The sequence below is a fragment of the Pristiophorus japonicus genome, chromosome 12 (assembly GCF_044704955.1).
Source record: "Pristiophorus japonicus isolate sPriJap1 chromosome 12, sPriJap1.hap1, whole genome shotgun sequence".
Taxonomy (NCBI): domain Eukaryota; kingdom Metazoa; phylum Chordata; class Chondrichthyes; family Pristiophoridae; genus Pristiophorus; species Pristiophorus japonicus.
The window spans coordinates 206,879,547-206,906,948 of record NC_091988.1 but is presented as its reverse complement, the minus strand read 5'-3'; the positions used below and the strand labels follow the sequence as shown (position 1 = coordinate 206,906,948).

At 46.7% G+C, this 27,402-nt stretch overlaps 1 protein-coding gene across 1 annotated transcript in view; it reads right to left on the bottom strand.

The window, feature by feature from the left end:
- LOC139277688 (uncharacterized) overlaps positions 1 to 27,402 on the bottom strand; it is a 265,492-nt gene that overhangs the window by 6,593 nt on the left and 231,497 nt on the right. The window contains exons 4-5 of the mRNA XM_070896517.1: positions 4,194 to 5,059; positions 3,520 to 4,113 (exon numbers count right to left, since the gene is read on the bottom strand). Coding sequence (XP_070752618.1) covers positions 3,520 to 4,113; positions 4,194 to 5,059 — 1,460 coding nt within the window. The remainder of the gene's footprint in view (positions 1 to 3,519; positions 4,114 to 4,193; positions 5,060 to 27,402) is intronic.

Below are 27,402 nucleotides of genomic sequence, written 5' to 3'. Positions count from 1 at the left end.
CACTCCAAAGTCCCTTTGTTCCTCTATACTTCTCAACGCCCTAACATTTAATATGCATTTCCCTTGTCTTGTTAGCTCTCCCCAAATACATTACCTCACACTTCTCCAGATTGAAGTCCATTTGCCACTGTTCTGCCCAGTTCATTGATATCTTCCTGCAGTCCACAGCTTTCTTCCTCTTGGTCAATTTTTGTATCATTTGCAGACTTCTTCATCATGTGCCCTACATTAAAGTCTAATCATTGATATATACCACAAAAAGCAAGGGACCTAGTACTAAGCCCTGTGGAACCCCACTGGAAACATCCTTCTAGTCACAAAAATACCCATCAACCATTACCCTTTGCTTCCTGCCTCTGAGCCAATTTTGGATGCAACTTGTCACATTGCCCTGGATCCCATGGGCTTTTACTTTGTTGACTAGTTTACCATGTGAGGCCTTGTCAAAAGCCTTGTTAAAAATCCATGTAGACTCATCGACCCTCCTGGTTACCGCCTCCAAAAATTCAATCAAGTTAGTCAGACATGACCGTCCCTTAACAAAACCGTGCTGACTATCCTTCATTAATCCGTGCCTTTCTAAATTACGTTTAATACAGTCCCTCAGAATTTTTTCCCATAATTTGCCCAGGTACATTTTCAAGTATTTATCCAATTCTCTTTTGAATGTTACTATTGAATCTGCTTCCACCGTCTTTTCAAGCAGCGCGTTCTAGATCACAACAACTCGCTGTTTTGCCTTGTTTTGCCTCCAGTTCTTTTGCCAAACTGGGCCCCATGCTTTAGGAAGGATGTCGGGGCCTGGGAGAGGGTGCGGAGGAGATTGACCAGAATGGTCCCAGGGATGAGGGACTTCAGTTATCAGGAGAGACTGGAGAAGCTGGGGCTGTTCTCCTTAGAGCAGAGAAGGTTAAGGGGAGATATAATAGAGGTGTTCAAAATTATGAATGGTTTTGATAAAGTAAATAAGGAGAACCTGTTTCCAGTGGCAGTTGGGTCGGACACAGGTTTAAGGTGATTGGCAAAAGAACCAGAGGCGACATGAGGAAACAAATTTTATGCAATGTTGTTGTGATCAGGAACGCGCTGCCTGAAAGGGCGGTGGGAGCAGATTCAATAGTAACTTTCAAACAGGTAATTAGATAAATACTTGAAGGGGAAATGTTTGCAGGGCTGTGGGGAAAGAGCAGGGGAAGTGGGACTGATGGGATCGCTCTTTCACAGAGTCAACACAGGCACGATGGGCCGAATGGCCTCCTTCTGTGCTGCATTATTCTATGATTCTATGAACTAGTCATTCATCTTAGTTTTATGTGTGGCTCAATTTGGCTCCTGCGTAGACAAAAACAATAAAGACTACACTGGCAATTTGGGATTTCCTAAAGAGGTAACAGATGCCAAATAAATGGAAATGTTTCTTCAGTAAACATGTGACACATAACAATGCGCACATAGAAATACACACACACACACACACACACGCACAGACACACACACACTCACAGACACACACACACACACACGCACAGACACACACACAGACACACACACACGCACAGACACACACACACATACAGACACACGCACACACACACACACACACAGACACACACACACTCGCAGTCGCAGACACACACACAGACACACACACACGCAGACTCACACACACACAGATACACTCACACATACACAGAGACACACAGACACACGCACAGAGACACACACACACACACGCATACAGGCACACGCACACACACACTCACACACACACCCACAGACACACACACACAGACACAAACACACACACACACACAGACGCGCACACACACTCACAGACACACACACTCGCAGACACACACACAGGCACACACACACAGACTCACACACAAACACACACAAACAGACACACACACACAGACACAGACACACACACAGACACACACTCACAGACACACACACACACTCGCACACACACACTCGCACACACACTCGCACACACACACACACACACACAGGTACACACACACACACAGACACACACATATATACACACACTCGCACACACACTCGCACACACACGCACACATACACACACACACACAGATACACACACACACACAGACACACACATATATACACACACACACACATACACTCGCACACACACAGGCACACACATACACACACACACACACAGACACACAGACACACGCATGCAGACACACACACACACACACACAGACACACACAGACTCACATACAGACACACACACACAGTCACACACACAGACACACACACACACAGACACACACACAGGCAAACACACAGGCACAGACACACAGGCACACACACAGACAGACACAGACACACACACACAGACACACACACACAGACACACACACACACATAGACACACACACACAGACACACACACACAGACACAGACACACACGCTCACATGCACACACACAGACAAACACACAGACACAGACACACACAGATACACACACACAGACACACACAGACACACGCAGACACATACACACCGACACAGACACACACACAGACACACACACATAGACACACACACACAGACACACACACACAGACACAGACACACAGGCACACACAGACACACACAGACAAACACACAGACACAGACACACACACACACAGACACACACGCACAGACACACACACAGCCACACACACACATACACACACACACACACACTCACACAGACACACACACAGCCACACACACACAGACACACACACACACACAGACACACACAGACACAGACACACACAGACACACAGACACACAGAGACACACACACACAGACACACACACACTCACACAGACACACACACAGACACACACACACAGACATACACACACATAGACAGACACACACAGACACACACACACAGAGGCACACACACTCACAGGCACACGCACACACAGACACACACACACTCAGACACACACACTCACACAGACACACACAGAAACGAAACACACACACACACACACACAGGTACACAGACACACACAGATACACACACACAGACACACCCGCACTCAGACACACAGATACACACAGACATATACACATACACAAAGTATAAACACACGGAAACACAGAAACAGACACACCCACATACACAGAAACATGCACACACACACACACACACATAGACACACAATGAATATTCTGAATTTAGATAGATATTTTATTGAAAGTAGTGATTGATGTGCTGCTCTATATTTTCCCTTTATTTTTCTCTCATGGTCTATTGACCTGTTTGGGAAGGGGTTAGGAGGGGCTCAGCTACTGCAGTGCCTGGCTCCCCTCCGATAGGAAGATTAGCTTCCACTTGCCTCAACACCAGAGCCCAGAGCTTGAACCAATCAAAGCCGGATCCGAGGCTTCACCTGGTGTCAACCCATTGAACCTAGAGATTAGACACATTAACCAATAGAAACACCAATGAGAATTGTGAGTTTGTCTTACCTTAGACTGGGGCTTCCCATCTTTACATCTATCCTTGTGGAACTCACACAAATTCTTGTCATCGTCATCTGAGAAGCCAACAATATTTTCCCTTGACTTGCATGGACTCGGACATTGTTTATAATACAGACAGGAGGTTCCAACATCATCGACTTCACAGACATAGGCATCATCCTTCTGCCTCATACATCCATCTCCTCCAACCTGCTGGTCATGAGAGCTGTCCCTGCACCTTCCTCTCGCTCGGCTCAGAGAGGCAGAGCAGCTGTGCCGAGAGCTGTCATCCCTGAGCAATGCGTCTTGTTTCTGGAATCTCTGAAGAAAACATTTATTTCTTAATTGTCTCTTCCCTGAGGACGAAGATTCTTTAATTCTGCATTGAGTAGCAGAGCTGAGCCAAGATGTGTCTTCCCTCAGGAATGGGGCATAGCCAGGAACTTTCACCCCATAACATTTGCTCACTTTTAAGCAGTCTTGGCAAAAACATGCGTTCAGACCTGTAGTCATATTGGAGGCTCCTTTACCACATCGTTTATCGATACACGGGCTGGAAACGTATCCACATCCTTGATCAATGTCACGCCTCGCAGACCTCTGCAGATAACATTTCTCTCTTAATTTCCAGATACATTACCCTACAGAACACCAATGGAGTTATTATGGGTTTCACTTACCTGACCGTGAGACTTGCTATCTTTCTGTTTACCGTGTTTCATGCAGGACTTACACAAATCATCTTCACCTGAGGCCAGTGCTCCAGAGCAAAGAGCAGATGTTTTGTAAGACAGGCAAGATGTTCCAATTTCATCTTGTTCCCGGATGTAGATATCGTCCCTCTGTCTGTTCCCCCTGTAAGGACATTCTCCGTTCCTCTCAGCCTTCCACTTGCTCTGCTCCTTATCATTGTCTTTTGAAAAACCCAAACCAAAAAGACTGCAGCCTCCTTTCATCCTCTGGTGGGACTTTAATATTTCACCTGGGGCTTCAACAAGCTTGCAGGTCTTCATTCTGGAATGTTCTCGGGGTTGTAGCTCTGGTTGGTGCAAATATGGTTTTGCAGCTGCATCCCGATTCAGATGCTTACTGCACCCTCGATAATTACACAGGCGAAATGTTCTTGTGAAGGCTTCAGTCTCTTGATCATCAATACTGTACAAGCTGGACCTTTGCAAATAGCACTTGTTTCTCATTCGATTTCTTTCCAAGTCTACAGAGGCATGGGACAGGAATGAATCTGGGAAAAGTGGGCCCGGTGGAGTTGAGCCACATTTACAGAAGTTGTGACAATCAGAAGTGCAGCTTGTCACCCATTCATGGTCATTGCGTTGACAAGGTGGTCCCGTGGATGAACCCTCTGTCACATAGAGCTCTGTGCGTCCCCATTCTTCATCAGAGGTTGATAAATGTAAACTGTCCCTTGGATTGAAAGGGTGCATCACTGCTTCTTCAGATGATGTTGTGGATTTACAGACATAAACATATGGCTCGGACCTTTTATAAAAGGCAGATGACGAGAAGTTATTGCCATGATCTTCATTCTCTGAAATACAGAATTAAAATGCGTTGAAACCAATTATAGCTGGATTGTGTTTTTGTTACAGTGGACACAGCTTTCTTGTGTGAGCAGACAATTTACCGTAACCAAGTGATGCCCACTTCACTTTCTTTTGAAGACCCTTGGAATATTAAGACTGCATTTGGCCGAAGAAGTATTCATCATGGAGATAGAGAATGAATGGTGTGTGAAGAGAGGCACAGAGACAAACAGAAATGATTCTGTGCATTAGCAATTCAAGTGAGGGCTCATTCTCTTTTCACAAGAGCAGACTTCAAACCTGATGTAATCAAGATTATGAAAGGAATTGACAAAGTTGATCTGGTTAGATTGCTGCCTGTGAATGGGTCAATACTAAAGTTTAAATTGAGGAACCTAGGTGTAAGAGGGAAGGTCGGGTGGAACTTTTACACAAAGGGAAATAGAATTGTGAAAAATGTGAATTAACCTTGAACCAAACATATTTATCTTAAGGAATAACTGTAATGTATGTATGCCTGGGTTTACCTGCCTACAAGGGGAGCGACTGTCGGAGGTCGTTGGGCCACAGACACACACGTGCAGCCCTTGTATATAAAGAAAGCCTTATTGTTTAATCCTCACCTTGAGAGCTAATAAAGTAGTCAGGTCGCACCTGATTGAGTTCCCGGTACTAAGCCGATTGAGTTATTGCATACGCAACATTTGGCGACGAGGCACAATACGGACTTTCACGCACACAAAAAAAATGAGCAGCGTTGAAATCCTGGAGTAATTCATGGAGGGAGAAGACTGGGAGGATTTTACAAATCGCCTCGACCAGTACTTCATGGCTAACAAGATGGATGATGACGCTGACGCAATTAGGCGCAGGGCGGTTTTCCTCACGGTTTGTGGTCCAAAAATCTATGGGCTCATAAAGAATCTGCTCTCACCTGCACGTCCAATGGAAAAGACCTATGAGGAATTGTGTGCTCATTTTGGGACCATCTCAAACCTAAAGAAGGCACCATTATCTCGAGATATCGCTTTTACAAGCATGTTCATTCTGAGGGCCAGGATGTGACGGAATTTGTTGCCGACCTGAGACTTCTCGCTGGGCCGTGTAAGTTTGGAACCACGTTGGAAGACATGCTGCGCGACATCTTTGTAATCGGCATAAACCACGAGGTGATCCTGTGGAAGCTGCTGGCTGCGGAGTCGCTGGATCTGAGCAGGGCCATCACGATCGCCCAGGCTTGCCTGACCACGGTCGATAGTACAAAGCAGATATACTCCAGAGTCGGAACTCCACGGCAAGTACTGTGCACCAATTGTGTCGTCGATTGGCAGAGCTGCACCTGGCAGGGACTACCCGACTGTGTTTGCGAAACCTGTAGCTGCTTGAAGTCCGCCATTGGGCACGAATCCGGTTTCACCCTGTTGGTGTTGTGGGGGCAATCATTGGCTTCATCACTGCCATTTCAGACAGTATATTTGTAGAGGCTGTACGAAAATGGGGCACCTTCAGCGGATGTGTCCGCAGCTCAGCAAGCGTGCTGTGACACACCATGTGGATGATGATGACCGATCCAGAGCCGATCCGGCAATGCAACTCCAGATACCCGAGGGGGAAGTGTATAGTGTACATTCGTTCCTGACAAAGAGCCAACCGAGAATGATTGAAGTAAAACCGAACGGTGTGCCGGTATCTATGGAATTAGATACGGGTGCGAGTCTGTCAATTATGAGCCAGAGGACTTTCGAAAAGTTGTGGGACACCAAGGCTGTGAAACCCAAGCTGAGTCCAGTAAATGCAAAATTGCTTACCTGCACCAAAGAGCTCATACCAGTGATTGGCAGTGCAGCAGTCAAGGTGTCGTACGATGGGGCGGTTCATGATCTATTGCTGTGGATCGTTCCAGGCAATGGTCCAACACTTTTCGGCAGGAGTTGGCTCGAAAAAATAAAGTGGTACTGGAACGATATTAAAGCTTTGTCATCGGTGGATGACGCTTCGTACATGATGAGGGAGAAGGTCAAAGGACAGACTCCAACGTGAAGGGGTCATTTCACTGGTCGAATTTAACGAATGGGCTAGTCCCATTGTTCCTGTGCTGAAGAGTGATGGCACTGTCAGGATTTGTGGAGACTACAAGGTTGCGATCAACCGAGTTTCGAAACAGGATCAGTATCCGTTACCAAAGGCTGATGACCTGTTTGCAATACTAGCCGGGGGAAAGTCGTTGACCAAATTGGATCTGACGTCGGCCGATATGACACAGGAGCTTGTCGAATTGTCGAAGAAACTTACGTACATCAATACGCATAAAGGGCTGTTCATTTACAACAGGTATCCTTTCGGAATTCGCTCGGCTGCAGCCATATTTCAGAGAAACATGGAGAGTTTACTGAAGTCCGTCCATAGAACCATGGTGTTCCAAGATGACATTCTGGTCACAGGTCATTACACTGCCGAACACCTGCACAACCTGGAAGAGGTTCTACGTCATCTGGACAAAGTGGGGCTCAGGCTGAAACGTTCAAAATGCGTCTTTATGGCACTGGAAGTCGAATTCCTGGGAAGGAAGATTGCTGCAGATGGCATCAGGCCTACGGACTCGAAAACAAGGGCCATCAAAAATGCACCCAGACCCCAGAATGTGATGGAGCTGCGTTAGTTCCTTGGTCTTCTCAACTACTTCGGTAATTTCTTACCTAAATTGAGCACATTATTAGAGCCACTGTACATGCTGCTCAGAAAAGGCGACAACTGGGTTTGGGGTGTATCTCAAGACAGGGCCTTCGAGAAGGCTAGAAATCTGCTTTGTTCCAACAAATTTCTGGTACATTATGACCCGTGCAAGAGTTTAGTATTGGCCTGTGACGCTTCATCACATGGGGTTGGTTTTGTGCTCCAACAATCCAATGAGTCGGGCAAACTGTAACCCATTGCGTACGCATCAAGAAGCATGTCTAAAGCTGAAAGAGCCTAGGCATGGTAGAGAAAGAAGCTTTAGCCTGCGTAAATGGGGTTAAAAAGATGCACTAGTATCTGTTTGGGCTTCATTTTGAGCTTGAAATCGCTCAAATCTTTGTTTTCAGAGCATAGAGGTATCAATACCAACGCGTCGTCCCGCATCCAGAGGTGGGTGCTGACATTATCTGCCTATGATTATGTCATTCGCCATAGACCTGGCATCGAGAATTGTGCCGATGCATTGAGTCGTTTACAGTAGCCCACGCCGGAGGTGGAAACGCCACAGCCCGCAGACCTACTGTTGGTCATGGATGCCTTTGAGAGTGAAGGGTCGCCTGTCACTGTTCAACAAGTTAGGACCTGGACCAGCCAGGATCCGATCGTATCGGTTGTAAAACATTGTGTTCTTAGTGATGATTGGTTGGCTATTCCCAGGGAAGTGTGTGATGAAACCAAACCTTACAACCGTTACAAAGATGAACTATCCATTCAATCTGATTATTTGCTATGGGGTAATCATGTTGTTATGCCCAAGAAAGGCAGGGAGAGATTTGTACGGGATTTCCACAGTACCCATCCCGGTATTGTGATGATGAAGGCCATTGTCAGGTCTCATGTTTGGTGGCCTGGCATTGACTCTGATTTGGAGTCATATGTGCATCAGTGCAACACTTGCATGCAGTTAAGCAATGCACCAGTGGAATCTCCGCTAAGTCTGTGGTCGTGGCCATCCAAACCATGGTCGAGGATCCACATCAACTATATGGGTCCTTTCCTGGGCAAAATGTTTTTGGTGGTGGTGGATGTATATTACAAATGGATAGAATGTGTAATCATGTCATCCAGCACATCCACAGCCACCATTGAGAGCCTTCGTGCCATGTTCGCCACTCATGGTCTGCCTGACATCGTTGTGAGTGACAACGGATCGTGCTTCACGAGTTTGGAGTTTCAAGAGTTTATGAGACTCAATGGTATCAAGCACGTAAGGTCAGCACCATTCAAACCCGCGTCCAATGGTCAAGTGGAGCGGGCCGGCCAAACCATCAAGCAGAGCCTGAAACGCGTAACTCACGGTTCTTTGCAGACTCGCTTGTCACGCATACTGCTTAGTTACAGGACGAGACTAACGTTCCGGAAATACTAGGGGACTGAGGGTCTAGCGAGAAGGAGGAACTGAAGGAAATCCTTTCAGTCAGGAAATTGTGTTGGGGAAATTGATGGGATTGAAAGCCAATAAATCCCCGGGGCCTGATAGTCTGCATCCCAAAGTACTTAAGGAAGTGGCCCTAGAAATAGTGGATGCATTGGTGATCATTTTCCAACAGTCTATCGACTCTGGATCAGTTCCTATGGACTAGAGGGTAGCTAATGTAATACCACTTTTTTAAAAAGGGAGAGAGAAAATGGGGAATTATAGACTAGTTAGCCTGACATCAGTAGTGGGGAAAATGTTGGAATCAATTATTAAAGATTAAATAGCAACGCATTTGGAAAACAGTGACAGGATCAGTCCAAGTCAGCGTGGATTTATGAAAGGGAAATCATGCTTGATACTAAACTGTGTGGCAGGAAGAATGTTCCCGATGTTGGGGAAGTCCAGAACCAGGGGACACAGTCTAAGGATAAGGGGTAAGCCATTTAGGACTGAGATGAGGAGAAACTTCTTCACTCAGAGAATTGTTATCCTGTGGCATTCTCTACCGCAGAGAGTTGTTGATGCCAGTTCATTGGATATATTCAATTGGGAGTTGGATATGGCCCTTACGCCTAAAGGGATCAAGGGGTATGGAGAGAAAGCAGGAAAGGGGTACTGAGGTGAATGATCAGCCATGATCTTATTGAATGGTGGTGCAGGCTCGAAGGGCCGAATGGCCTATTCCTGCACCTATTTTCTATGTTTCTATGTTTCTATGACTCCACATGCTTACCGGGGTCCCCCCTGCTGAACTGTTGATGAAGAGAGGTCTCAAGACTAGGCTCTCGCTTGTCCACCCTGATCTTAACGATCACACTGCCGTGTCACGTGACATCTCTATTAATGATCCTGTGTATGTGCTAAATTATGGTCAAGGCCCCAAGTGAGTCACTGGCACTGTTACGGCCAAGGAGGGTAACAGGGTGCTTATTGTCAGGCTCACTAATGGGCAAACATGCAGGAGGCACATTGATCAGACGAAATTGCGGCACACAGACGAACCGGAACAGTTGAAGAAGACACCATCAATGACCAACCGATTCATATTCAGCCATCAGAAGACCCTGCTGTTGTCAATTAATCTGGACCTTCAATCCCCGACATGGACACTGCCACTCCCATCAGATCGGCTACCCAGCCTCAAGTCATGAATGACTCAGAGAGCTCACCCAGGTCTGGAATTGAACTGAGACGATCAACTAGGTCGCGGAAAGCCCCGGACTGTCTCAATTTGTAAATAGGACTGATACCAAGATCTTGGGGGGGAGTGATGTAATGTATGTATGCCTCGGTTTACCTGCCACCAGGGGGAGCAACCGTCGGAGGTCATTAGAAACATAGAAACATAGAAAATAGGTGCAGGAGTAGGCCATTCGGCCCTTCTAGCCTGCACCGCCATTCAATGAGTTCATGGCTGAACATTCAACTTCAGTACCCCATTCCCGCTTTCTCGCCATACCCCTTGATTCCCCCTAGCAGTAAGGACCTCATCTAACTCCTTTTTGAATATATTTAGTGAATTGGCCTCAACAACTTTCTGTGGTAGAGAATTCCACAGGTTCACCACTCTCTGGGTGAAGAAGTTCCTCCGCATCTCGGTCCTAAATGGCTTACCCCTTATCCTTAGACTGTGACCCCTGGTTCTGGACTTCCCCAACATTGGGAACATTCTTCCTGCATCTAACCTGTCTAACCCCGTCAGAATTTTAAACGTTTCTATGAGGTCCCCTCTCATTCTTCTGGACCACAGACACACACGTGCAGCCCTTGTATATAAAGAAAGCCTCCATGATTAATCCTCACTTTGAGAGCTAATAAAGTAGAGTCAGGTCGCACCTGATTAAGTTCACAGTGCTAAGCCTGTTGCGTTATTGCATACACAACAATAACTTTTTCAGGTTGTGATGTGTCGATGTATGGAATCGATTGGCACCTAATGTGAATAAATTCATCTGCATCATCACAAAAGAACTGGTTCAATCCCTGCTCCAGCGGAGTAGTGGGAAGGAGATGAAGAATACGAGTTAGATTGTGTTCTGAAATAAAACCCTGATAACAGGCCAAGTTGGACAGACTTGGGCCCTTTTCTCATTCCTGACTTTATGCCGTTACTGACCAAAGAGAAAATGGCACATTCCATCCTCGCACACCTGTCCCTTGCTCAGCAGCTCGTTGAAAGCATGCAGAGATCTCAACCGTACTTCATAAAATTGTTCAAAAGACACAACTTACTTTCTTGCAAGGTAAACTCTATCTATTTGCCCACATATTCTCCTCAGACCATATTAGCATATCAGCCTCCTCCCAATCATCAGTCAAGTGAAGGAAGGAGTCACCAACAGTGCCAGCAAGCAACACCTGCTCACCGATAACCTGCTCACCATTAACCTGCTCACCAATAACCTGCTCACCATTAACCTGCTCACCATTAACCTGCTCATCAATAACCTGCTCACCATTAATCTGCTCACCGATAACCTGCTCACCATTAACCTGCTCACCGATAACCTGCTCACCATTAACCTGCTCACCATTAACCTGCTCACCAATAACCTGCTCACCATTAACCTGCTCACCAATAACCTGCTCACTGATAACCTGCTCACCATTAACCTGCTCACCAATAACCTGCTCACCATTAACCTGCTCACCAATAACCTGCTCACCATTAATCTGCTCACCGATAACCTGCTCACCATTAACCTGCTCACTGATAACCTGCTCACCGATAACCTGATCACCATTAACCTGCTCACTGACAACCTGCTCATCATTAACCTGATCACCAATAACCTGCTCACCGATAACCTGATCACCATTAACCTGCTCACTGATAACCTGCTCACCATTAACCTGATCACCAATAACCTGCTCACCGATAACCTGATCACCATTAACCTGCTCACTGATAACCTGCTCACTATTAACCTGCCTACCAATAACCTGCTCGCCATTAACCTGCTCACCGATAACCTGCTCGCCATTAACCTGCTCACCGATAACCTGCTCACCATTAACCTGATCACCAATAACCTGCTCACTGATAACCTGCTCACTATTAACCTGCCTACCAATAACCTGCTCGCCATTAACCTGCTCACCGATAACCTGCTCGCCATTAACCTGCTCACCGATAACCTGCTCATTGATAACCTGCTCACCATTAACCTGCTCACTGATAACCTGCTCACTATTAACCTGCCTACCAATAACCTGCTCGCCATTAACCTGCTCACCAGTAAAGTGCTCACCATTAACCTGCTCACTGATGATCTGCTCACCGATAACCTGCTCACCGATAACCTGCTCACCGATAACCTGCTCACCATTAGAGAGGGCTTTAAACTAATTAGTGGGGAGGGAGGATTGAAGTGAGTTAAAATGTAAAAAGTCAAAGAATAAGGAGAAGGCAATAGATCAGGGTAGCACTGGGGGAATTGAAAACCAGAGCTTGCCAGGATGGGACAGAATGTATAAACACAAAGGTGATTCAGAAAGCGGGGTCAAAGCAGGAAAAAATGGTAAAAAAAACAAAGTTAAGAGCTCTTTATCTGAATGCGCGCAGCATTCGTAACAAAATAGATGAGTTGACAGCACAAATAGATACAAATGGGTTTATCTGATAGCCATTACAGAGACGGGGCCGCAAGGTGACCAGGACTGGGAACTAAATATCCAGGGGTACTTGACAATTCGGAAGGACAGACAGAAAGGAAAAGGAGGTGGGGTAGCACAGTTAATAAAGGATGAGATCAGTGCGTTAGTGAGAAACGATATTGGCTCAGAGGATCAAGAGGTTGAATCAGTTTGGGTGGAGATAAGGAATAATAAGGGGAAAAAGTCACTGCTGGGTGCAGTCTATAGGCCCCCTAATAGTAGCTACACTGTTGGACGGAGCATAAATCAAGAAATAATGGAGGCTTGTAAAAAAGGAACAGCAATAATCATGGGCGATTTTAACCTTCATATTGATTGCACAAAGCAAATTGGCCAGGGTAGCCTTGAGGAGGAGTTCATAGAGTGTATCCGGGATAGTTTCCTTGAACAGTACGTTGCGGAACCAACCAGGGAGCAGGCTATCTTAGATCTGGTACTGTGCAATGAGACAGGATTAATAATCTCGTAGTAAAGGATCCTCTAGGAATGAGTGACCATAACATGGTTGAATTTCAAATTCAGTTGGAGGGTGAGAAAGTTGGATCTCAAATCAGTGTCCTAAACTTAAATAGAAACATAGAAACATAGAAATTTACAGCACAGAAGGAGGCCATTTTGGTCCATCGTGTCCACACCGGCTGACAAAGAGCCGCACAGCCCTTGGTCAGCAGCCCTGAAGGTTACATATAAACCTATGAATAATGACGGAAAGGCAAAGAGCACCCAGCCCGCCCTGTCCGCCTTACACAACTGCGACACCCCTTATATTGAAACATTCTACACTCCACCCCAACCAGAGCCATGTGATCTCCTGGGAGAGGCAAAAACCAGATAAAAATCCAGGCCAATTTAGGGAGAAGCATATCTGGGAAAATTCCTCTCCGATCCATCCAGGCGATCGACACTAGTCCAGGAGATCACCCTGACCGTATTCTATTCCCTGCAGTACTGACCATTGTATCTGCTCCGTCCAACAAAAGGTCATCCAGTCTAATCCCAATTACCAGCTCTAGGTCCGTAATCCTGCAGGTTACTGCACTTTAAGTGCCCATCCAACCAACTCTTAAAAGTGGTCAGGGTTTCTGCATCCACCACTCTTCCAGGCAGCGAGTTCCAGATCCCCACAACCCTCTGCGTAAAGAAGCCCCCTCCTCAAATCCCTCTAAACCTTCCATCAACCACCTTAAAACTATGCCCCCTCATAATAGACCCCTCTCCCAATGGAAATAGACCCTTACTATCCACCATGTCCAGGCCCCTCAGATTTTGTACACCTCAATGAGGTCTCCTCTCAACCTCCTCTATCCCAATGAGAAAAAACCCAGTCTATCCAATCTGTCCTCATAACTAAGATTCTCCATTCCAGGCAGCATCCTAGTGAATCTTCTCTGCACCCTCTCTAGTGCAATCACATCCTTCCTATAATACAGCGACCAGAACTGCACGCAGTACTCCAGCTATGGTCTAACCAGAGTATTATACAATTTAAACATAACCTCCATGCTCTTGTATTCTATGCCTCGGCCAATAAAGGCAAGCTTTCTTAACCACCTTATCCACCTGGCCTGCTACTTTCAGGGATCTGTGGACAAGCACTTGTTTGGAGTGTCCCCCAGATTGGGAGGCATTTGATTTAATGTTTATTTCGTTATCCAACCAAAAAGAGTTCTGTGGACAAGCACTCCAAGATCCCTTTGTTCATCTACACTATTAAGTGGACTACCGCTTAATGTGTATACCCTTTGCTTATTAGCCCTCTCAAAGTGCATTACCTCACACTTCTCCGAATTAAATTCCATTTGCCACTGCTCTGCCCACCTGACCAGTAGATTGATAGCCTCCTGCAGCCCATGACTTTCCTCTTCATTATCAACCACACAACCAATTTTAGTGTCATCTGCAAACTTCTTAATCATACTCCCTATATTCAAATCTAAATCATTGATATATACCACAAAAAGCAAGGGTCCCAATACTAAGCCCTGCAGAACCCCACTGGAAACATCCTTCCAGTCACAAAAACCTCCATCAACCATTACCCTTTGCTTCCTACCTCTAAGCCAATTTTGGATCCAATTTGACACTTTGCCCTGGATCCCATGGGCTTTAACCTTCGTGACCAGTCTACCATGTGGGACCGTATCAAAAGCTTTGCTAAAGTCCCTATACACTACATCATATGCACTACCCTCATCGACCCTCTTGCTTACCTCCTCAAAAAATGCAATCAGGTTAGTCAGACACGATCTTCCCTTAACAAATCCGTGCTGACTGTCCCTAATTAATTCTTGCCTTTCCAAATGCAGATTTATCCTGTCTTTCAGGACTTTTTCCAATAATTTTCCCACCACTGAGGTTAGGCTGACAGGCCTGTAATTACTCGGCCTATCCCTTTCTCCTTCTTAAACAAGAGTACTACATTAGCAGTCCTCCGGCACCATGCCCAGATCCAAAGAGGACTGGAAAATAATGGTCAAGGCCTCTGCTATTTCCTCTCGTACTTCGCTCAACAGCCTGGGATGCATTTTATCCGGGCCTGGGGACCTATCTACTTTCAAAGCTGCTAAACCCCTTAATACTTCCTCTCTCACTATACTTATTTCATCCAGAATATCACATTGCTCTCCTACTAATGCAGATAGCAGTATCTGCATTGCTTCTTTCCTTTGTGAAAACAGATGCAAAGTATTCGTTAAGAACCCTACCAACATCTTCCGCCTCCACACAAAGATTACCCTCATGGTCTCGAATAGGTCCTACTCTTTCTTTAGTTGCCCTCTTACTCTTAATATATTTATGGAACATCTTTGGGTTTTCCTTAATTTTACTGGCCAAGAATTTTTCGTGCTCTCTCATAGCATTAAGAACATAAGAACATAAGAATTAGGAACAGGATTAGGCCATCTAGCCCCTCGAGCCTGCTCCGCCATTCAATAAGATCATGGCTGATCTGGCCGTGGACTCAGCTCCACTTACCCGCCCGCTCCCCGTAACCCTTAATTCCCTTATTGGTTAAAAATCTATCTATCTGTGACTTGACTCAACTGCTTCCTTGGGCAGAGAATTCCACAGATTTACAACCCTTTTAACTCAGTTTTAAATTGGCTCCCCCGTATTTTGAGGCTGTGCCCCCTACTTCTAATCTCCCCGACCAGTGGAAACAACCTCTCTGCCTCTATCTTGTCTATCCCTTTCATGATTTTAAATGTTTCTATAAGATCACCCCTCATCCTTCTGAACTCCAACGAGTAAAGACCCAGTCTACTCAATCTATCATCATAAGGTAACCCCTGTATCTCCGGAATCAGCCTAGTGAATCGTCTCTGTACCCCCTCCAAAGCCAGTATATCCTTCCTGAAGTAAGGTGACCAAAACTGCACGCAGTACTCCAGGTGCGGCCTCACCAATACCCTATACAGTTGCAGAAGGACCTCCCTGCTTTTGTACTCCATCCCTCTCGCAATGAAGGCCAACATTCCATTCGCCTTCCTGATTACCTGCTGCACCTGCAAACGAACTTTTTGGGATTCATGCACAAGGACCCCCAGGTCCCTCTGTACCTCAGCATGTTGTAATTTCTCCCCATTCAAATAATATTCCCTTTTACTGTTTTTTTTCCCAAGGTGGATGACCTCACACTTTCCGACATTGTATTCCATCTGCCAAACCTTAGCCCATTCGCTTAACCTATTCAAATCTCTTTGCAGCCTCTCTGTGTCCTCTACACAACCCGCTTTCCCACTAATCTTTGTGTCATCTGCAAATTTTGTTACACTACACTCTGTCCCCTTTTCCAGGTCATCTATGTATATTGTAAACAGTTGTGGTCCCAGCACCGATCCCTGTGGCACACCACTAACCACCGATTTCCAACCCGAAAAGGACCCATTTATCCCGACTCTCTGCTTTCTGTTAGCCAGCTAATTCTCGATCCATGCTAATACATTTCCTCTGACTCCACGTACCCTTATCTTCTGCAGTAACCTTTTGTGTGGCACCTTATCGAATGCCTTTTGGAAATCTAAATACACCACATCCATCGTTTCTTAATATCCTTTTTAATTTTGCCTCTTAACTTTCTATATTCCTCTAAGGATTCTATAGTATTTAGCCATTGATATATGACATAAACGTCCCCTTTTTTCTTTATCCTCCCCTGTAAGTTTCTAGACATCCCGGGGGCTCGAGAATTGTTATTCCTGACCTTTTCATTTAAAGGCACATGTTTAGCCTGAGCCTTCCGGATCTCCTCCTTGAAAGCCTTCCACTGTTCCGATTTACCCACAAGTAGCTGTTTCCAGTCCACTGGGGCCAGATCACTCCTTAGCTTAGCAAAATTAGCTTTTCCCCAATTTGGGACTTTTATTCCAGGCCTATCCTTGTCCTTATCCATAACCAACTTGAATCTGACTGAATTATTGTCACTGGCACCCAAGTGCTCCCCCACTAATACCCCTTCAACCTGCCCAGCTTCATTCCCCAAAACTAAATCCAAGACCGCTCCCTCTCGTGTTGGGCTTGCTACATACTGACTAAAAAAGTTCTCTTGAATGTATTTCAAATAAAAGAGACTACAAAGGTATGAGGGCAAAGTTGGCTAAAATGGACTGGAAAAATAGATTAAAGTATGGGACGGTTGATGAGCAGTGGCAGACATTTAAGGAGATATTTCATAACTCGCAACAAAAATATATCCCAATGAGAAGGAAAGATTGTGAGAGAAGGGATAACCATCCATGGCTAACTAAGGAAATAAGGAATGGTATTAAATTGAAAACAAGGGCATACAATGTGGCTAAGACTAGTGGGAGGCCAGAGGATTGGGAAACTTTTAAAAGTCAGCAAAGAATGACTAAAAAAATGATAAAGAGAGGGAAGATAGATTATGAAAGTAAACTAGCATAAAATATAAAAACAGATAGTAAGAGTTTCTACAGGTACATAAAAAGGAAAAGGAAAAGAAAGGCTAAAGTAAATGTTGGTCCCCTGGAGGATGAGACTGGGGAATTAATAATGGAGAACAGGGAAATGGCAGAGATGTTGAACAAATATTTGGTATCAGTTTTCACAGTCGAAGACATGAAAAACATCCCAATAGTGGAGAATAAAGGGGCTATAGGGAGGGAGGAACTTAATACAATCACTATCACCAATGAAGTAGTACTCGGTAAAATAATGGGACTAATGGCAGATAAGTCCCCTGGACCTGATGGCTTACATCCTAGGGTCTTAAAAGAAGTGGCTGCAGAGATAGTGGATGCATTGGTTGTAATCTACCAAATTTCCATGGATTCTGGGGAGGTCCCAGCGGATTGGGAAACTGTAAATGTAACGCCCCTTATCAAAAAGCAGGAAACTATAGACCAATTAGCCTAACATCTGTCGCTGGGAAAATGCTGGAGTCCATTATTAAGGAAGCAGTAGCAGGACATTTGGAAAAGCATAATTCAATCAAGCAGAGTCAGCATGGTTTTATGAAAGGGAAATCATGTTTGACAAATTTGCTGGAGCTCTTTGAGGATGTAACGAGCAGGGTGGATAAAGGGGAACCAGTAAATGTCATGTATTTGGATTTCCAGAAAGCATTTGATAAGGTGCCAAATAAAAGGTTACTGCACAAGATAAAAGTTCACAGGGTTGGGGGTAATATATTAGCATGTATAGAGGATTGGTTACCTAACAGAAAACAGTCGGGATAAATGTTGGCAAAATGTGACTAGTGGGGTGCCGCAGGGATCGGTGTTGGGACCCCAACTATTTACAATCTATATTAATGACTTGAATGAAGGGACCGAGTGTAATGTAGCCAAGTTTGCTGATGATACAAAGATGGCTGGGAAAGCAAATTGTGAGGAGGACACAAAAATCTGCAAAGGGATATAGACAGACTAAACGAGTGGGCAAAAATTTGGCAGATGGCGTATAATGTGGGAAAATGTGAGGTTATCCACTTTGGCAGAAAAAATAGAAAAACAAATTATAATTTAAATGGAGAAAAATTGCAAAGTGCTGCAGTACAGAGGGACCTGGGGGTCCTTGTGCATGAAACACAAAAAGTTAGTATGCAGATACAGCAAGTAATCAGGAAGGCAAATGCAATGTTGGCCTTTATTGCAAGGGGGATAGAGTATAAAAACAGAGAAGTCCTGCTACAACTGTACAGGGTATTGGTGAGGCCACACCTGGAGTACTGCGTACAGTTTTGGTCTCTGTATTTAAGAAAGGATATACTTGCATTGGAGGTAGTTCAGAGAAGGTTGATTCCGGAGATGAGGGGATTGACTTATGAAGATAGGTTGAGTCGGTTGGGCCTCTACTCATTGGAGTTTAGAAGAATGAGAGGTGATCTTATTGAAACATATAAGATAATGAGGGGGCTCGACAAGGTGGATGCAGAGAGGATATTTCCACTCATAGGGGAGACTAAAACTAGGGGACATAGGGCCCGAACTTGGTTGAAGCTAAGTTCTGCCCAAGTGCTGCCCAAAGGACCGCCGAGATACCTGACAGTACTTTGGGCAGGTGTTTCGTAAAAAAGTCCTTGAAAGACCGCCCAGCGGCAAAAAAGGGACATTTGCAGTGAATCTGGGCGGAAGCGGGCGGGAGCTCCCAATCTCAGCGGAAAATGCAATCCTCGTCAAAATGTCGCCGAGGATTGAGTCAGGCCCAAGGAGGGCGGAGTACATAAAAATAAAAATTTACATGAACAAAAAACCTAACCTTTTTTTGCAGGTCTTCATACTTAACGGTCCTTCCCCCTGCTGCCGCTGACTCCTGCATGGAGGAATCTGCCAGCTCAGCGGGCGGCAGACCACTTACGCGCCTTGCGTGCTAGCAGCCGTCAGTGGGCGGTTCCCAGTGGCCCTCCCCTCCCACCGGCGGGAGGCCTAGTGGATATTGGCACCGAGGGGAGACCGCCAGAAAAACTTGGCGGCAGCTGGCGGCAGTGGCCGGTAAGGCCACCAAGTTCAGGCCCATAGTCTCAGAATAAGGGGCCGGCCATTTAAAACTGAGATGAGGAGGAATTCCTTCTCTGGGAGAGTGGTAAATCTGTGGAATTCTCTGCCCCAGAGAGCTGTGGAGGCTGGGTCATTGAATATATTCAAGGCGGGAGATAGACAGATTTTTGAGCGATAAGGGAATAAAGGGTTATGGGGAGCGGGCAGGGAAGTGGAGCTGAGTCCATGATCAGATCAGCCATGATCTTATTGAATGGTGGAGCAGGCTTGAGGGGCCGTATGGCCTTCTCCTGCTCCTATTTCTTATGTTCTTATGATTCTTAATCTGCTCACCGATAGCCTGCTCACCATTAACCTGCTCACCGATAACCTGCTCACCATTAACCTGGTCATAATTTACCTGCTCACCATTAACCTGTTCACCAACAACCTGCTCACCGATATCATGCTCACTGATAATCTGCTCACTGTTAACCTGTTCACCAATAACCTGTTCACCATTTATCTGCTCACCGATAACCTGCTCACCAATAACCTGCTCACGATTAAATTTCTGACTGATAACCTTCTCACCGATGCTTAGTTGGAGTCACACCAGTATCACCCAGCTCCAGACCATCACAGATTTGATCCAGACATGATGCAAGAGCTTAATTCTGATGAGATTGTACAGGTTAGATGCAGGAAGAATGTTCCTGATATTGGGGAAGTCCAGAACTAGGGCTCACAGTCTAAGGATAAGGGGTAAGCCATTTAGGACCGAGATGAGGAGAAACTTCTTCACTCAGAGAACTGTGAACCTGTGGAATTCTCTGTTATGTAACCAGTATTATACCGCCACCACAGGGAGTACCTGTTGGAGTCCCAAGGGATCCCAGCATCCCTTGGGAGCACTGTATATAAGCAGGCCTCCCATGCTGTACCAACACTCTGGAGTTAGAATAAAGGAGCTAAGGTCATACTTACTCACGTCTACAGTATTCAGTTACATTACTTTATTATGAACATAACAACTGGCGACGAGATAACGAACCATCACGTGAAAATGCAGAGAACTGTTGGTATCCTGGAGAAATTCTCAGAAGGGGATGATTGGGAGGTCTTCGTGGAGCGACTCGACCAATACTTCGTGGCCAATGAGCTGGAAGGGGATGAGAACGCTGCCAAACGAAGGGCGATCCTCCTCACCGTCTGCGGGGCAACAACCTATGGCCTCATGAAGAATCTTCTTGCTCTGGTGAAACCAACAACCAAATCATATGAAGAACTGTGTACGCTGGTCCGGGAGCACCTAAATCCGAACGAGAGCGTTCTGATGGCAAGGTATCGATTTTACACATGTCAACGGTCTGAAGGCCAGGAAGTGGCAAGCTACGTCGCCAAACTAAGGCACCTTGCAGGACATTGCGAATTCGATGGATTCCTGGAGCAAATGCTAAGAGACTTCTTTTGTGCGTGGCATTGGCCATGAGGTTATCCTTCGTAAACTATTGACTGTTGAAACACCGAACCTGAGCAAAGCCATAACGATAGCCCAGGCATTTATATCCACCAGCGATAACACCAAACAAATTTTGCAGCATAAAGAGGTTTTGACAAGTACTGTACACAAAGTAACGTCGTTTTCAGGCAGGAATGCATATGGCAGAACGTACATACATGCAGCTGCATGACCTAAGATGACCCAGAGTCCACCATCAAGTGTGAATGCGAGGCAGTTAATACCTTGTTGGCGCTGCAGAGGTGATCATCGAGCCCATCAATGCCGCTTCAAACACTATCTGTGCAAAGATTGTGGAACAATGGGACACCTCCAGCGAATGTGCAGACGAGCTGCAAACCCTGCAAACCACCACGTTGCAGAGGAAGATCGATCCATGGTGGATCAAATTGAACTAGTGACTCGAACCGAGGAGGCAGAAGTGTATGGGGTGCACACCTTCACCACGAAATGTCCACCGATCAAGTTAAAAGTCGAACTGAACGGAATTCCAGTATCCATGGAACAGGACACGGGTACGAGTCAGACTATCATGAGCAAAAAGGCCTTCGACAGGCTGTGGTGCAACAAGGCACACAGGCCCAAGCTGAGCCTCATTCATACCAAGCTGAGAACTTAGACCAAAGAGCTGATCTCTTTAATTGGCAGTGCAGCAGTAAAAGTCTCCTATGATGGAGCGGTGCACGAACTACAACTATGGATTGTACCAGGAGTTGGCCCCACATTGTTTGGCAGAAGCTGGCTGGGGAAAATCTGCTGGAACTGGGACAACATCTGAGTGCTCTCGACTGTCGACGATGCCTCATGTGCCCAGGTTCTGAGCAAGTTTCCGTCGTTGTTTGAGCCAGGTATCGGGAGTTTCTCAGGGGCGAAGGTGCAGATCCACTTGGTTCCCGGTACGCAACCCATCCACCACAAGGCACAGGAGGTGCCATATATGATTTGAGAGAAAGTGGAGATCGAGCTGGACCGGCTGCAGCGAGAAGGCAACATCGCGCCTGTTATGTCTTGAATAAAGAATCTGACCAGATACTGTAAGCTCAAAGTAATGTGTGACCGTAGTCCTTTATTACAGGTCTCCAGAGTGCCTCTCCAGCCTGTGAGGCCTCCTTATGTCCTTATGTACTAGTGCTCCCAAGGGGTTGTGGGATCCCTTGGAACTCCAGGGGATGAGCCCTCTGGTGGTTAAACAAGGTATTTACATATATAACAACACTCCCCGCCCACCCCCCCGCCCCCCCACCCCCCAAAGTCAATAGTGTAACTATTTACAATGTGAGTCGATCTGGGGCCTTCCTTTCCCTGGTTGATCATCTCAGTGCAAATGCTGGTTTTGGTGAGTCATTTGTTGGGCCCTCGCTGGGCTGCTGTGCAGCTGGCCTTGCCGGGCTGCCTGGTGCGGTGAGTTCTGTTGAGCGGTTGCAGGTGATGGATTCTGCTTCGTGGTCAACCGCTGGGTCTGTTGCCACTTGTGTGTGTGTTGAGGGGTCGAAAAAGGTAGAGTCTATTGTGGGTTGTTCTGGATAGTCCGTGAATCTGAGTTTGGTTTGGTCCAAGTGTTTTCTGCAGGTGAGTCCATTTGAAAGTTTGACCAGAAACACCCTACTCCCCGCTTTGGCCACGACAGTGCCGGGAAGCCATTTGGGACCTTGTCCATAGTTCAACACAAATACAGGATCATTAATCTCGATTTCAATGACACATTGGCATGATCATGCTATGTATTCTGTTGAAGCCGCCTGCTTTCTGCCTGTTCGTGTAGATCAAGGTGGACAAACGAGAGCCTTGTCTTAAGTGCCCTTTTCATGAGCAGGTCAGCGGGGGGAACCCCAGTGAGCGAGTGGGGTCTTGTGCGGTAACTAAGCAGGACTCGGGACAGGCGAGTCTGCAGTGAGCCTTCAGTTACCCTCTTCAAGCTCTGCTTGATTGTTTTCACTGCTCGCTCTGCCTGACCATTGGACGATGGTTTAAATGGGGCAGATGTGACATGTTTGATCCCCTTGCAGGTCATGAACTCTTTGAACTCGGCACTGGTGAAGCACGGCCCATTGTCACTCACAAGGACATTAGGCTAACATGGCCCGCAGGCTTTCAATGGTGGCAGCGGGCGTGCTTGCCGACATTATCTCACATTCAATCCATTTAGAGTATGCATCTACAACTACAAGGAACATTTTTCCAAAGAATGGGCCTGCATAGTCGACATGGACCCTGAACCATGAGTTGGAGGGCCAAGACCATAAACTTAGTGGCGCCTCCCTGGGTGCATTGCTTAACTGTGAACATGCATAAGTAACCGGTTGCAATTTCCCAGATTCATTAGCTTGTTGTAATACACACCCGACATCGTACGACGACGCATCACATGCTAGTACCAAACGCTTACATGGATCATACAACACAAGCAATTTGTTTGAGCATAACAGTTTCCCAGCTTTCTCAAAGGCATTTTCTTGTTGCAGACGGTCCAGCTCGATCTCCACCCTCTCTCCCATCATGTACGGTACCAGTCTCGCTTTGTGATGGATGGGTCGCGCCCCCGGAATCAAGTGGATCTGCACTTTTGCTCCTTGGAACTTCCCGATGCCCAGTTCGAACAGCGAGAGGAACTTGTTTAGGACCTGGGCACATGAAGTGTCGTTGATGGATGAGAGCGCTCAGACGTCGTCCCAGTTCCAGCGTATCTTTCCCAGCCAGCTCCTGCCGAACAGCATGGGGCCATCGACCGGTACCACCCAGAGTGGTAAATTGTGCAACGCTCCATCGTAAGTGACCTTTAAGGTACCATTGCCAATTACAGGAATCAGTTCCTTTGTATACATTCTCAGTTTAGTACGAATGGGAGTCAGGACGGGCCTTGAGGCCTTGCTGCATCACAATTCATCAAAAGTCTTTTTGCTCATTATGGACCGGCTCGTTCCTGTGTCCAGCTCCATTGACACCGGGAGTCCATTTAATTCAACCTTCAGCATTATCTGGGGACACTTTGTGGTAAATATGTGCACCCCATATACCTCTGCCTCCACAGTCTGAGGCACTGGTTCGTCGTGATCCACCGTGGATCTGTCCTCCTCTGCAAAGAGGTGGTTTGCAGGATTAGCAGGGTTTGCAGTTCGCCTGCACCTACGTTGGAGGTGTCCCATTGTTCCACAGCCCTTGCAAACTTATCTGTTGTGTATCTGTAAAGCATGCACTCCCATGTTCCGCCACCAGGGAGCTCATCCCCTGAAGTCCCAAGGGATCCCAGCATCTCTTCGGAGCACTGTATATAAGCTGGCCCCTAAGGCCTATTCCTCACTCTGGAGTGTCTTATTAAAGACTGAGGTCACTGTTACTTTAACCTCCCTGTGTGCAGCCTCATCTGTGTTAGGAACACAATAACTGGCGACAAGAATACGAATCCAACTCAAAGATGCAGCAAACTGTGGGCATCCTGGAGAAGTTCTCGGAGGGTGAGGACTGGGAAGCCTATGTCGAACGGCTAGACCAGTACTTTGTAACCAACAAGCTGGACGGAGAAGGAAGCGCTGCAAAAAGGAGAGCGGTCCTCCTCACGGTCTGCGGGGCACCGACCTACAGCCTCATGAAGAATCTTCTGGCTCCGGTGAAACTCACAGATAAGTCATATGAGGAGCTGTGTACACTGGTTCGGGAGCATCTTAACCCGAGGGAGAGCGGGCTGATGGCAAGGTATTGGTTCTACACGTGCCAGCGATCTGAAGGTGAGGAAGTGGTGAGCTACATCGCTGAGCTAAGGTTATTTGCAGGACAATGTGAGTTTGATGGCTACCTGGAGCAAATGCTCAGAGACTTTTTTGTACTGGGCATTGGCCACAAGACCATTCTATGAAAACTTTTGACTGTAGAGACACCGACCCTCAGTAAGGCCATTGCGATAGCACATGCGTTTATGTCCACCAGTGATAACACCAAACAAATCTCTGCTAGCAATGTTCATAAATTAACTGGAACTGTGTTTGCGAGCAGAAATGTACAGGGCAGAACTCACAAGTCTGCAACTGCCAGCAAGCCTCAGGTGACCCAGATGACTCAGAGTCCCCAACAAAGGATGAATGCAAGGCAATTCACACCTTGTTGGCATTGTGGAGGCTTCCATTCAGCCTATTCATGCCGCTTCAAAGGGTATGTTTGCAAGACCTATGGAACAATGGGGCACCACCAATGAGCTTGCAGACGAGCTGCAAGCTCTGCAAAACCTGCTGACCACCACGTGGCAGAGGAAGATCGGTCCATGGTGGATCAAAGCAATTTTGAGCCTCAGAGAGAGGAGGCAGTTGCTGAAGTACACGGGGTGCACACATTTTCGATGAAATGTCCACCTATAATGCTAACCATAAAATTGAATGGCTTACCCGTAGCCATGGAACTGGACACTGGCGCTAGCCAATCCATCATGAGTAAAAAGATGTTTGAGAGACTGTGGTGCAACAAGGCACTCAAACCAGCCCTGAGCCCCATTCACATGAGACTGAGAACGTACACCAAAGAGCTTATCACTGTCCTGGGCAGCACCATGGTCAAGGTCACCTACAAGGGCACGGTGCACAAACTGCCACTCTGGATTGTCCCGGACGATGGCCCCATGCTGCTTGGAAGCAGCTAGCTGGGCAAAATCCGCTGGGACTGGGATGACATCCGAGTGCTATCACATGTCGATGAGGCCTCGTGTACCCAGGTTCTGAACAAATTTCCTTCCCTTTTGGAGCCAGGCATTGGAAACTTTTCCGGGGCGAAGGTGTGGATCCACTTGGTCCCAGAGGCACGACCCATTCACCACAAGGCGCGAGCGGTACCTCACATGATGAGGGAGAGAGTGGAAATCGAGCTGGACAGGCTGCAACGCGCGGGCATCATCTCCCCTGTGGAATTCAGCGAGTGGGCCAGCCCGATTGTTCCAGTACTTAAAAGTGATGGCAGGATCAGGATTTGCGGCGATTATAAAGTAACTATTAATTGTTTCTCGCTACAGGACCAATACCCGCTACCTAAGGCAGACGACCTATTTGCGATGCTGGCAGGAGGCAAGACGTTCACCAAGCTCGACCTGACTTCGTCCTACATGACGCAGGAGCTGGAGGAGTCTTCGAAGGGCCTCACCTGCATCAACACGCACAAGGGACTGTTCATCTACAACAGATGTCCATTTGGAACTCGGTCGGCTGCAGCGATCTTCCAGAGAAACATGGAGAGCCTACTCAAGTTGGTACCACACAAGGTGGTTTTTCAGGACGACATATTGGTCACGGGTCAGGACACTGCCGAGCACCTACAAAACCTGGAGGAAGTCCTCCAGCAACTGGATCGCGTAGGGTTGTGGCTGAAGAGGTCAAAATGCGTCTTCATGGCAACAGAAGTGGAGTTTTTGGGGAGAATGATCGCAGCGGATGGCATTCGGCCCACAGAAACCAAGACAGAGGCTATCAGGAACGCGCCCAGGCCACAGAACGTCACGGAGCTGCAGTCGTTCCTGGGACTCCTCAACTATTTTGGTAACTTCCTACCAGGTTTAAGCACCCTTTTAGAGCCCCTACATGTGTTATTGTGTAAAGGTGAGAACTGGGTATGAGGAAAAAAAACAAGTAATTGCTTTTGAGAAAGCCAGCAACATTTTATGCTCCAGCAAGCTGCTTGTATTGTATAACCCGTGTAAAAGACTTGTGCTAGCATGTGACGTGTCATCGTACGGAGTCGGGTGTGTATTACAACAAGCTCACGTTGCGGGGAAGTTGCAACCTGTCACCTATGCTTCCAGGAGCTTGTCTAAGGCCGAGAGGGCCGACAGCATAATTGAGAAAGAGGCATTACCGTGTGTGTTCGAGGTAAATAAAATGCATCAGTACCTGTTTGGCCTCAAATTTGAGCTGGAAACTAATCACAAGCCCCTCACATCCCTGTTCACTGAAAACAAGGGGATAAATACTAATGCCTCAGCCCACATACAAAGGTGGGCACTCGCGCTATCAGCGTATAACTATACCATCCGCCACAGGCCAGGCAACGAGAACTGTGTGGATGTTCTCAGGCGGCTACCATTGCCCACCATGGGGGTGGAAA